At 33.7% G+C, this 12,823-nt stretch overlaps 2 protein-coding genes across 2 annotated transcripts; both read right to left on the bottom strand.

The window, feature by feature from the left end:
• Positions 1–1,765: 1,765 nt before the first annotated feature.
• Positions 1,766–7,907, bottom strand: LOC111696341 (uncharacterized). The gene is made up of 7 exons (XM_023465926.1): positions 7,023–7,907; positions 6,900–6,962; positions 5,935–6,096; positions 5,354–5,563; positions 4,929–4,985; positions 3,109–3,283; positions 1,766–2,006 (listed from the first exon to the last, which is right to left on the bottom strand). Exons 1-7 carry the CDS (start codon positions 7,662–7,664, stop codon positions 1,834–1,836), a joined length of 1,482 nt encoding a protein of 493 aa, XP_023321694.1. The 5' UTR covers positions 7,665–7,907; the 3' UTR covers positions 1,766–1,833.
• A 3,857-nt stretch (positions 7,908–11,764) lies between these two features.
• LOC111696372 (uncharacterized) lies at positions 11,765–12,517 on the bottom strand. Its single transcript, XM_023465964.1, has one exon. The coding sequence runs from the start codon at positions 12,505–12,507 to the stop codon at positions 11,884–11,886; it is 624 nt and encodes a 207-aa protein (XP_023321732.1). The 5' UTR covers positions 12,508–12,517; the 3' UTR covers positions 11,765–11,883.
• Between the last annotated feature and the right edge of the window lie 306 nt (positions 12,518–12,823).

The following is a 12,823-nucleotide window of genomic DNA, read 5'->3' as shown; positions in this document are numbered from 1 at the left end:
AAGGGAGTTCAAGGTGTACAAATCATATAAATGTTCACAAATTATATGCAGTAGAGTACATTTATACAGTATGTTCCCTAGACTATCCATTTCAATTTCGAATATTTTAAAGCTGTTAAATAAACTTTATAAAATGAATTAGGTGAATAAAAAACATAAGTTGATTTATAGTTATAACGGAAAATCATCGTTTGTAAAGTGATGTTCCAGGGCCCAAAAGGTTATATAGCAAAAATGTGTGAAGTACACCTGCAGTATGGAAACCGTACGACAAAATGGTCGTTTTACACTTTTTTCTAAATTCTACTCTAATATATATTCTATTCTCTTTGGTTTAACCCTTGAGATATATCATAGAGAAATTTTGGTTTAATTCTTGAGATATATCCTAGTGAAATTTTGGTTTAATCCTTGAGATATATACCAACGAAATGTTGGTTTATTTTTTATATATATCCTAGAGAAATTTTGGTTTAATCCTTGAGATATATCCTAACGAAATGTTGGTTTAATCTTTGATATATATCCTAGAGAAATGTTGGTTTAATCTTTGATATATATCCTAGAGAAATGTTGTTTTAATCCTTAAGATATATCGTAGAGAAAAGTTGGTTTAATCCTTGAGATACATCCTAGAGAAATGTTGGTTTAGACCTTAATATAATGCATCAGATAATCAACTCTTTACCCTGGACCTTGAACTGATGCAAGGCTTTAATCTTTAATACCAATACCAAGTTAATAAAGTTTTTATGCGATCAGCCAATTTTAATAAATGATGCTGTAAGTAATTAATTTTCCTTACCCCCCTTTTAATGGATTTAACCGAAATCTGGAGTATACTGGGATTACAAATTTGATCTTTACCTTTAAAAATTATTCTTGCTACATACTTTGAACCTTTTTAAACTGGTACTGAGTATTTTTATAAGCTTGGAGAACTGATTCTATGTCCGAGGATTACACCTAAACCTGGAGAACCGATATAGATTACTAAACCTGAACCTGTAAAGAATATTTTCTGAATATTCGACCTTCACTTGTGACAAAATCTAATGAATAACTAGAAGTAGTTAAATTACGTAGACTAAGTTGAACTACTTCTCTCTAACTTGAATCGGCAGCTGATCCCTGTAGAACATTTCATATTATTTAACCTGAACCAAGAGAACTATATATACATACTGCTCTGAGAGTATCTAACCTGGACCTAGATAACATTTTTAAATGTTGAACCCAAAATTCAGATGTGTTTGTAAAAGCAATCTGAAATTTAATCCCATGCTAAAATTAAATTATGAATACTAGGCTTTTCGGGCGCTTCGCGTCCATCTTCAATTTTAACTTTTAATTGTGGCTTTGAGCATCTTGAGCATCTCTCTTTGTACAGTATAAAAAAGTAAAAAATAAAATTTTGCGGATTTCATAATATTTTTTCGCGCATTTTCATAATTGCACAGAAATAAAAACTGTTAAACACAAATTTTTACATTTTGATCATTCATAAAACTTCCCTGGTGTCACCTGAGGTCTCTCACAAAATTTGGGCCCGTTCGGTTCAGTCGTTTTGACGTTTATTGGATACAAACAGACAGACAGACAGACAGAGACAAGCAAAGTATATATATAAATTCAAGGTTTGGCATGCGAACATTTCTCCCAAACTAAGAGGAGAGAGGAGACGTGAGCTGAATACGTTCAATTAATTAATTCTTCCCCCAACCTTTATCTTGAACATAAACATGATATCCGTTTATAACCAAGGTTTCCAGGTTTAGTATTTACCTTTTATTCGAGTATAATGGTTAATCATAATTTGTATAAATCTTGGGTTTAATCTCCATCCTCTTTGAAATATTTAGCAGCAAGTTTCTCTGCAAACCTGCATCTTATGGGAGGCTCAGAGTACTTACTCTCACAGAGACAACAGGTTTTCAGTAAAGGTTTACAGGTGGAGCAAACTATATGTCCTTCTCCACACTGGTATATCGGGGGACGAGATATTTCTAAAGAATAACTTAATGTATTATTCTAGGTTTTGACCAATTACGTCGCCATAGCAAAATTTTGATTGGACGTATAAAAGAATTTTCTAAAAGTACTAACTTATAAATAAACAAACTCCGCCATTTAAAAAAATCTTTTGTTCCAGGTTAGAGACCACTATCTGTGGCCCCTTTGCAAGGAGGCCGAGTAATGCGGGAACAAAGGAACTAAGTTCTTACCACAAACTCTAATTTTCTAATCCTTATATCTTTGCAACCCGCTATCCTAAACCATTAAACATCAACTAATTTAAGCTTGAAATATCAAAGGTTAACACCATTTGGTTGATAAGATATGAAGATATATAAATTAGAGTTTTTAAGGAGTCTTCTCAGAATATTGTATTTTATGAGATTGTATTTCAGAAGATTGTACTTCAGGAGATTGTATCTCAGGAGATTTTATTTCAGGAGATTGTACTTCAGGGGATTGTATTTCAGGAGATTGTATTTCAGGAGATTGTATTTCAGGAGATTGCATTTCAGGAGGTTGAACTTCAGGAGATTGTATTTAAGGAGGTTGAACTTCAGGAGATTGTATTTCAGGAGATTTTATTTCAGGAGATTGTATTTCAGGAGATTTTATTTCAGGAGATTATATTTCAGGAGATTGCATTTCAAAAGTTGAACTTCAGGAGATTGTACTTCAGGAGATTGTATTTCAGGAGATTGTTTTTCAGGAGATTGTATTTCAGGAGATTGTATTTCAGGAAATTGTATTTCAGGAGATTGTACTTCAGGAGATTGTATTTCAGGAGATTGTATTTCAGGAGATTTTATCTAAGGAGATTGTATTTCAGGAGATTGTATTTCAGGAGATTGTATTTCAGGAGATTGCATTTCAGGATATTGTACTTCAGGAGATTGTATTTCAGGAGATTTTATTTCAGGAGCTTGTATTTCAGGATATTGCATTTCAGGAGGTTGAACTTCAGGAGATTGTATTTCAGGAGATTGTATTTCAGGAAATTGCATTTCAAGAGGTTGTAACCATTAGTTTGTTTTTCAGGAGTTTGTAGTTCAAAAGTATCTCATGGCGCCCTATGTTGCTTTTTAATTTTACCTAAACAGACCGGACACTCCAGCTCAGATTCTATCTCCGATCTCTCATCCTCAGGAAGTGAACTCTCTCCTTCCTTACTCTTCTTGGTTACAACACTGTACTCTGAACTCCGGGTTTCCAACCCTACAATCTCATCCTGCAGTTCCTTTAACTTCTCCTGGTGCTTCACGGAAACCTTAAACATAAATAGTTGAGAAAGCGTAAGGGGTTTAAGAACAAAATAAACCGGGGGGGGGGGAGTTAAAATTATAGTTTATGAATTTCAGATGCGTGGGATATAGAAGGAAAGTTTATTGATTTATTCGAGATGAATATGGATTTTGATGAATTTAAAATTTGTTCAAAATTTTAAATTGATAAACTAATAAAAGAAAATTAGAATGATACGTATTTAATAATTTTCAGATATTGAATACTGATTGTTAAAACAGGTGTCAGCCCTCTTTTATACAGTGTATGGATTAGATTAAAGAATTAAATTGAATTATTTCCGTCAATTTGTTAAATCATTCTCCGGTCTGTAGTCTTGTATTTAGCTCCGTCTCCTTCAACCATTCAATCTTATCTCTAGATCCCAGATTAGGAGTCTTATCATTAGATCTGGAAACCAGACGCTTTGTCAAAGTCGGATTTAAAAGATCCTTACAGAAACCTTGGCTGATATTGAAGTAGGAAACCTAATCCTATACTGGAGCTAGACAGGACGAGGATCCAGGGTTTCGTATTCAAACACCCACTAATGGGATAAGAGTGAGGGGTGGAGCTGAGTAGTCTCACCAATTATCTCAATATTCTCACACTCGAGAATTTATCACAGATCTCACGCCTTCTCTTAGAATTTACATTTTAACACTATTCTTGACAATATTCAAATATGCAATAAATTCTAGATTAATTTATCTTCAGAGATCACACAGTAATCCTTTCTTAGATGTCTGTCAATATGTTATCAAAAACATTATGTCAAGATAGAAGGTTGGCAAATAATATATAACATTTCTGTCTTGTATCTCTTGGGAAGTAACTTGGTTCGTTTTTGAGAGCTTTTGAACTTTTAAAAAGTTTCACAAAAATCAGAAAGTTTTACAATGTCAAAGTTGTTTATTCTAAATATTTGCTTTTCCTACATTTTGCCAAATTTTGCCCCTCAGAGAAAATATATACAAAAAACGAGCCAAAAAAAAAACAAAAAACGAGCCAAAAACAAACCACAAACGATCTGTTTTTCCCTTATATATTCTTTAGGACAAAAATATTGCAAAGGTAAATAGAAGCAAACTTTAACAGAACGCAGTTTTGAAATATTTGAAGTTTTTTTTTAAAGTTTTTAATTCAAACCAAATATTTCCCATCACCACCACTACATATCTTTCATAACCCCAGGGAAGAATTATGTCGAAATTGAAAAATTTTAACAGAAAAAGTTGTATAGATTTTTAAAACTTGATAATGCTCAAATCCGCGAAATGAGCTTTATGAAATGTGGTGCGATCGTTTCAGCCGTTTTAACGTTATTTGATACAAACAGACAGACAAAGCAAATATTTACAGGGCTACCCAAAAAGAATGAGACTTTTTAGACGCGTGTAGGGAATTTGTCCAGTATTGTTGTTTACATGGATCCCTGCATTTGATTCTTTCTTTCCCAAATCAACTAAGAGACAGATTTAGGAAAGAAAACCAAATTTAACTTTTAGAGTGGGTTAGTCAACGATATGTAGGTCGGCATTAAAGTCTCTTCCTTTGTGAGTTCCCCTGCATGAGGAAAACCCTGAGTACTATAATGATCTAATGATGAACACAATCTTGAAAAAACATACCTTCTCCATATCCTGAGCAACCTTCTCTTTCCTGATACTGAGAATCAACAACTCCTCCTGAACCCAGAATATATAATACAGAAAACAGAACTGTCTTTAAAGTGACTGTAAGTGTAATTCAAAGTGACCCTTCATGCAAAGATTGCAATGTCCGATTTACAACGGTACCCTTAAAAGCTTAAGTTTATAATTTGGAAAACTGATAATTTTCAATTTGAAAATTTTGCTGCAGGAAAACATACTTTTAAGCCTAGAAAAATGAGAATATCCTCCACATAAATGATCAGAGAACGGTTTCAAAGGTTCATTTGTGAATCGAGCATTGCTATCTTTGCATGGAGGGTCACTTGAAATTATGCGTACAGTCCCTTTAAACCATGGGTTTTTTATAAAACTGAAATATTTATAATCCTGATCGTATATCCCTGTAGTTTAGATATTGCAGCTTGTTTCCCTCGAATAGATCCTTCTAGCTCCGATATCTCAGTGCTTGACTCCGTCAGATGATGTTCATATTCTTCCTCTAACTTTCCAACTCCTCGCTCAACCTCCTCTCTCCGGTCTCTCCAGAGCTCCTGCAACCGAACCTGGATATCCGTCTGCTCCACGTCGGAGATACCGCGGGAACACAACCTCTAAATAATACTTTTATTATCTTCTATCTATTAAAGCTATTTGCTCATATAAATATTTATGTGTGCTGAATATATATATATAGGTGGCCCAATTTCTTTTAATTCCACGGGCAACGCCGGGCACTTCAGCTAGTTATTGTTATTATTATCATTATTATTATTATTATTATTAAAGAAATTGAGTTCTTGCAACTAACCCTGATTTTATTTTCTCTATATCTTTTCATTCAACTCAATTTCGGAGACCTTTGATATTTCAAACTATGAATTCTGTTAGATAAAATGTCAAAGGTTTTCACGATCAGGTTGCGAAGATATAGAAATTTGAAAATTTGAGTTTGGGGCAAAACCTCAGTTCATTTTATATTTACCAAAAGTAATATTTTCTCCTCCTCTGCCCTGGCAGTGTTAGGTTTAGCAAGGTCCTGAGATATCAGGCTAAACTTCCAGTCTCGGGAGTTCTCAGGTTTAAATAGATCAGGGTTCTCTCTTATCTGTCGGATCTCAACTAATCTTCTCTTTGCCTGCTCTTCCTGGGAAAACGTCAAATACAAAATGAACGGATAATTTACAAAAGTTTAAACTCTTTACTACAAAAATATATGATTTATGCATAAAACAGAGTCAAAAACTGTTAGTCGAGATAGACCTAAGCTTTTCTTAATATCCACGATGGAAACTTTTGAATTTAAGAGTTTAACTCTTTAGATTTAATTCTTTACGATAGGGTTAATAACTTGTAAAGGTACCTAAACGGAGGCAAAGACAAATCTTAGCTTTTTGAGAAGGAGCTTATCTCTATCCGTCCATTCAAAAGTTCATGTTACAGGACAATTGGTAAAATAGTACAAAGATATACACACACGACAATAAGACAATTTCATATACAATTGACATTAAGAAAACATTAGCAATTAGACAATATATCAGATATATATGCTTGTTTAGTCTGCTAAACTTGAGTACTCTGTGGTAATGAATAGGTGCACTAATTAGCATTATGCAAGGCCCTCAACTTATAATGATCTGGTTGAGCTCTCTGGTCCCTATTTCATTACCAAATCATCAAGGTTTGATGGAGAAGTGGTTAGCGTGTTTGATCCATAATCCAAGGATTCATGGTTCAAGCCCCGCCAACTGCAAAATCAAAATTTGTTGTATCTACTGGATACATAAAGAGCAACAACTAAAAGTTAAAAACTTTGCGAGAAAAGGGGGAGGGATAGCCCTCAAAGCCTAGTAATATATATGTACAAGACAACTAGACAATATTTTTACAAATTAACACAAAGATAAACAACCAAACATCAACACGTAAAATGAACAATGTATATACTTCTGGTAAACTAAGAAGAAAGCCAGCAGTTTGAAGTTTTATCAGCAATTCTTCCTCTTCCATCTAAACATATGGTATTTAAAACACATTTAAAAAAAATATTTTTCTCAATTTATTTCTTACCTCTAGAGGATCTCTAGCTGGAGACGGAAGTTGCTTTTCATCCTCTGGACAATCCTCTTCCTCATCCCCTTCATCCTCATCACTCGAGTCTTCTACTCCTCCCTCTCTTCTTATTACAATGGTTCCTTCATTGAGAACTGTGACAGAACTCCGACTTTTAGACTCTTGTACTTTCCCATTCTGGAGAGAAGATCCAGATTCATTCTCTCGTCTTAGATATGAACCTGAATCTGGTTTCTCTGAAACTGAACTCTCATCTGTTAACCTGGATGTGTATTGTGGAAGGTATCTGGAGCTGGCAGTGTAAGATTGAGTTCGTCTGTATGGAGGAGGAGATGATATTTCGTCTCTGGAGTACCGACTCCCAGTATATTCAAGACCAGGAGAAGGTTGATCGGTTCTAAAACTTCTTCTCCCGCTAAAGTCTCCTACTGGAGAAGTAACAGCATCTCTGGAGTACCTGCTACCCGAGAAGTCTGCAGTGGGTGAGTATCTACTCGAATACCTGGATCCGGAGTAGTCACCAGGTGGTGAGTACCTACCTGAGTACCTGGTACTGGTATTCTGGGTATCTCTGGAGCTTGATTTTGATCCTAGAAAAAGTGACATCCAGTCTCCTGTCGTTTTCACCGATTTAGACATCAATATGCCTCAGAATATAACACTCAAAAAAATATTCATAAATAATTTCACCAAAACTCATTTGTTGTACCAATCTCTAGTTTCAATGAATGTTTTGCAGAATTTTCTTAAAATATCTAAAACATTTGTATGTCTAGAATATTTTATAATAATTCAATTAACTTACAATTTCTGAACTTAATACTAGTTTCACTTAAAATATTATATTTGTCTGCAAGTGCAGTTTATTTCTAAACTTTGACCGGTGTGTGCAGTCTTGAACTAACCCCAGAGAAAGCTGAGAGTTTGCCTGCCAACCCGTGTTTTTCTCATACTCGAGGTTATCTTAACATCGGATGACAAAAAATCTTTTTAAATTCTATTTCCTTGTTTATCTCTCTTGAGATAATATTGTGTTTCTTACTAGTTATCTTTCTTTAATTGGACAAATAATAAAGGAATTACAACCCTAGAGTAGTTTAGATATCTCATAAAGGTTTGGGTTTAGTTGAATAAAGGAAAAACCAGAAGCTAGTATTAGAGTTCTTCTCTTGTCTCAGCATGAAAAGATGATATCGCTTTGTATAAATGGCATAAATGGTATAATCATCTACATAAAACTGTTCAGTTCAACCTTTCTCACGGTCAGTATATATACCCAGCCTTTCAGCTCACACGGGTAGATCAGATGAAGTCGGTTTAAAATCTCAGATGAAGTCGGTTTAAAATCTCAGATGAAGTCGGTTTAGAATCTCAGATGAAGTCGGTTTAGAATCTCAGATGAAGTCGGTTTAAAATCTCAGATGAAGTTCTAAATTGAATCGGTTAAACAGAAAAACCCGATTGAAATCAATTTCAACATGGAAATAAATAAAGTTTTGATAGAATAACTCAACAAGATTGTTTTAAATGTAATCTCCAAGAATTATGAAAACGTTATTTATTTTCCATGAAATTAAATATATTCAGATTAGGTGTCTAGAGGCGTATTTTAATGAAGACACTAAACCATAAATATTTCATAGCTTTATCATTTACAATTTACAATTTACATAATTTACAATTTACAAATTAAAATTTGATTTCAAAATTTATAATGAAAATTAAGAAATTACTATTACATTTTAGATATTTACAATTTTGAATTAGTTTTTTCTTTTTGATTTAGTTTAGTTTTATCTATATTATTACATAATATTATAATTGTTTTCTTCTATAATATTTTGTTTTGTTTTTCAGCCAAAGTTTTTTTAAAGAAATTATCTGAAACTTTTCCATTTTAGATAGAAAACATTCCAGATAGAAACCATTCCAGATAGAAACCATTCCAGATAGAAACCATTCCAGATAGAAAACATTCCAGATAGAAAACATTCCAGATAGAAAACATGCCAGATAGAAAACATTCCAGATAGAAAACATTCCAGATAAAAACATTCCAGATAGAAAATATTCCAGATAGAAAACATTCCAAATAAAAAAGACAAAATTTCAATCATTGTTTATCAAATAAAGGTTAAAAGTAAATTTTCAATTGCCGTCTTTATTTAAAGGGTCATTAAATAATTAGTGTGTGAAAATTCTTTTAAACAAAAACCTTAGCAATCTTACGCTTTGATGATAGGAATTTAAGATTTATTTTCTGTAAAGAAAGGTTTTGAATATTTGTATATTATCTGTTATAATATTATAATATGTTCACAAAGAAGGTTCAGCTTTAGGAATGCAAATAGGTTGTAAGGTCAATCTTAGCGGAGCTGACTTTGTAGACTGTAGACTGTTGTCAAAGATCGCAACCATGAGAGAATGCCGAGAATTTTTCTCCGGAACAGAAACAGATCAGGAAAAGGGGGCTTGGAGTGCAAATCAGGGATCAATAGGCGGGATATATGTTCTCATAATTATCCTGGCTTGGTTTGGTCTACAGGAGATACTGCTTTCAATTCTTATATCCTTTGGGAGATAGCACTTGCAACAGCGGACACAAAAATTTTACAGTGTTCTTAAAGAATGAAATCAATGTTCCAAACATTAAAACTCTTTAATAATATTTCCTGACTGTCACTTAACAATAATTTAAACATGAAAGTCAATCTGTGTGCAAATCTTAACGATTTTTATAGCGCAATTAAATGTTGCAAAAATGGACCCTATTACATTTTTCTCCACCTGCAAAAAATTCTCCTTCTCTCCTTATTCTCTCTATCGTTCTCTCGTTCTCTCTCTCATTCTCTCTCTCATTCTCTCTCACACTCTCTCTCTCATTCTCTCTCTCATTTTCTCTCTCATTCTCTCTCTCATTCTCTCTCTCTCGGTCTCTCTCTCATTCTCTCTCTCATTCTCTTACTCCTTCTCTTTCTCCTTCTCTCTCTCCTTCTCTCTCTCCTTAACTCTCTCCTTCGCTCCTTTCTTCTTTCTTTCCTTCTCCTTCTCTCTATACCTTACTTCTTCTCAATCTTTCCCTCCTTTTCTTCTCTCTTTCGTCTCTTCATCTATCCCTCTTTCCTTCTTTCCTCTTTTTCTCCGTCTCCGCCCTCTTTTCTACCTTTTTCTCTCGATTTTTCCTTCTTAGTTCCATCTTTTACCCTCTTTCTATTCTTTCTTCTTTCCTTTTTTTCTTTTCGAACTTCTTCCTTTTAACCACGATTCCTTTTCCGGCACATTACCCCCCCTCCCTCTCCCAGAAAACTGTAAAATAGGAAAACGACATTAAAGCAATACTGCACTGCATTTTTGATGTTGTTAAAAAGCAAATAGCTTTAATAGTAAGTTAAAATATCACTTATTAAGTGAAATGGGTCTGTTTTACATTGCAGAATTGATGTGCCGCAAGCTCAATGGTTTTCTGGTTATCGTTTATGATTCCAAATGATCTTTATTTTTGAAAGAACATTTTTGATTTAAATATTGCAAGGGAGTCCTCGTGTTCATTGAGCGAATAAACTAAATTAATAAGATAAGTTCACTTTGAATTAATTGGAAGATTTTAATTTAGAGAATGGTTGAAACAGAACTCTAGATTTAAAATCGTTAATGGCACTCATTTAATTAGGAGTTACGCATAAAATCGTTAAAATCGTTAAACTCGGTAAAATTGTTAAATATGTGATCATGATAGAAATCTCGAGGATTTGTATTGCACGATGACCAAGACAATATTAATAATCCCTTTATGAATTACATTGACTACACCTCATCCCAAACTAACCAGTGTGAGAATCATTTGGTTTCTTTTATTTGGAATCAAACGTGTTTTGGTCTATAATTCAACAATCTTTAAACTTACAGATTTGTTTACTTAATACTATTTCGTTCAAAACGTATATACCGACAAAAAAATTTTAAAGAAAAAGGTCAAAAAATTATGTGTAAGGGGTCAAATGGTGATCGAAAGTCACAGCTTTCTGAAACATTGACAGAACCGTTAAATCCACGTGACCTACTACACCCCTTTAAAGAATTTACTTCTGCAAGAGCCCCCTTTTAAAAACACTCGTGAATAACTTAGAGTTTAAGAACCCCATTCATTAACGAATTGATAGTTGAATAAAACCCGGTTTGTAAATCTCGTTTTATTTCGAACTTAAATAAAACTGAGCAATTTGGATTTAAAATAAAAGGAAATAAAAAATTTAGATTTTCATTGAATTAAATTGAAACCATTTGTTTTTTTTTCAAAAAAATTTTCGTTGAATAATTAAGAAAACCAGCACCTGGTATAGTTGAGTAAAGAATAACGTTCAGTAAAAATGTTAGGTTATGCTACACTTTTTAGTTCTCTAGATTTTAAACTTAGATTAGGTTAGGGTTAGTTCAGGACAGTTAAAACAGGTTTTCTTGAGTAAATTCAATCTCATAGTTTTCCTTCTGTGATATTTTTTTTAGGTGAACCTTACATTTAATACATAATATCCTTTAACTAGAACTATCGTTTTGATAAATCAATTCAAATACTATCGAAATTAAACCTTGAATTGCTGAAATTAAAATTTATATCGTAGTTTAATTGTAAGGATATTAAATCGTACTCTTTTATCTCGTATCTGTCTAACATTTTAATATTTAACATGATTTAATTTAGAACTGGGTTCCTCTCGTATTCAGAAAATAACAAGTTGATATGAATATGTATATGAATATATAATATATTTAAAGATCTGAATGTATAATCGTGAAATAAATGACAAGACTGAATAACTGACTAATCAGGAGATGAATTATAAGGAAATTGTAATTTTCTTCATTTTGGACAATTTCGGATGAAATTCATCAGCTGCAGGTTTCCGGAAAAGGTTGCCATATGAATTGGAGACCATCCGTCCCGTGATGTAAGTTTAAGATCAGCTCCGTACTTGACAAGAACTCGGGCTATAGAAACCTTTCTTCCCTCTTGACAAACTAACTGTAGAGGAGTAACTCCATCCTCACTGTATTGGTTTATATCAACATGTTTCCCGTTCTCCTCTAGGAATTCGTCTAGAACGGTTTCCTCTCCAAGATTTATTAATTCTAAAAGTTTAACTTGAAGTATATTGTTCTTTGAGTTTCCGTGTCCTGCTCCGACATAAACTGGAACGGGGAGGGAAGTGACAGGACTGAGGGGAGCAAGCCGTTCCTCATAAATAGTTCCGATATATCTTGGAACCTTAGACATAGGTTCCTCTTCGTAATCAGAGTCCTCGGTATAGGATAGAACTGATGCAGGAGAATCAGGATAGATTTCAGAACTTGAGCAGGGCGGAGTTACAGGAGATATCAGGGTTCGATCCTCGGATCTATCTTCAAAATTCTTCTCGTGAGAAGAGAAGGATAATCTTCTTTTTCTATTTTGAACACAACAGGATGTATACTGCGGGATATGCATGCTGTCTGGGGTAGGGTCGGAAGTAGACTGAACTGAATACGATATACGTTACGATCTGAGTTAGGACCGGGTTGACTGCTCTGCACCGTGGGTTTAGTTAGGATCCCCCCGGAGCAAGGATTCCTATTGGAGGATATTGCGGCAGCTAACCAAACCTCTCTCCGCTAAACTTAGAAACCAAAGTTATTTCATACATTTATTCTTAATCAATGAGGAGGAGGAGGGCATTTTTGTAACTCAAATAAGTGTTTTTACTATTCCTCGATTGTCAAAGAAAAGAACTGTATTTACAGATCCATTTTTATTTTAAGTTTTG

The sequence above is a fragment of the Eurytemora carolleeae genome, unplaced genomic scaffold (genome assembly GCF_000591075.1).
Source record: "Eurytemora carolleeae unplaced genomic scaffold, Eaff_2.0 scaffold28, whole genome shotgun sequence".
Taxonomy (NCBI): Eukaryota; Metazoa; Arthropoda; class Copepoda; order Calanoida; family Temoridae; genus Eurytemora; species Eurytemora carolleeae.
The sequence above is the reverse complement of the archived record's forward strand: the minus strand, read 5'-3'. Positions and strand labels throughout refer to the sequence as shown.

Bases quoted from the DNA above. Each gene is read 5' to 3' on its own strand.
- LOC111696341 (XM_023465926.1), bottom strand. From the start codon at position 7,664: ATGTCTAAATCGGTGAAAACGACAGGAGACTGGATGTCACTTTTTCTA. The intron at 5,564-5,934 runs GTAAATATAAAA...AGTATTATTTAG, and splicing joins AGGAGAAAATATTACTTTTG to AGGTTGTGTTCCCGCGGTAT. The intron at 2,007-3,108 runs GTAAAATTAAAA...GTTATTCTTTAG, and splicing joins GGAGTGTCCGGTCTGTTTAG to AAATATCTCGTCCCCCGATA.
- LOC111696372 (XM_023465964.1), bottom strand. From the start codon at position 12,507: ATGCATATCCCGCAGTATACATCCTGTTGTGTTCAAAATAGAAAAAGA.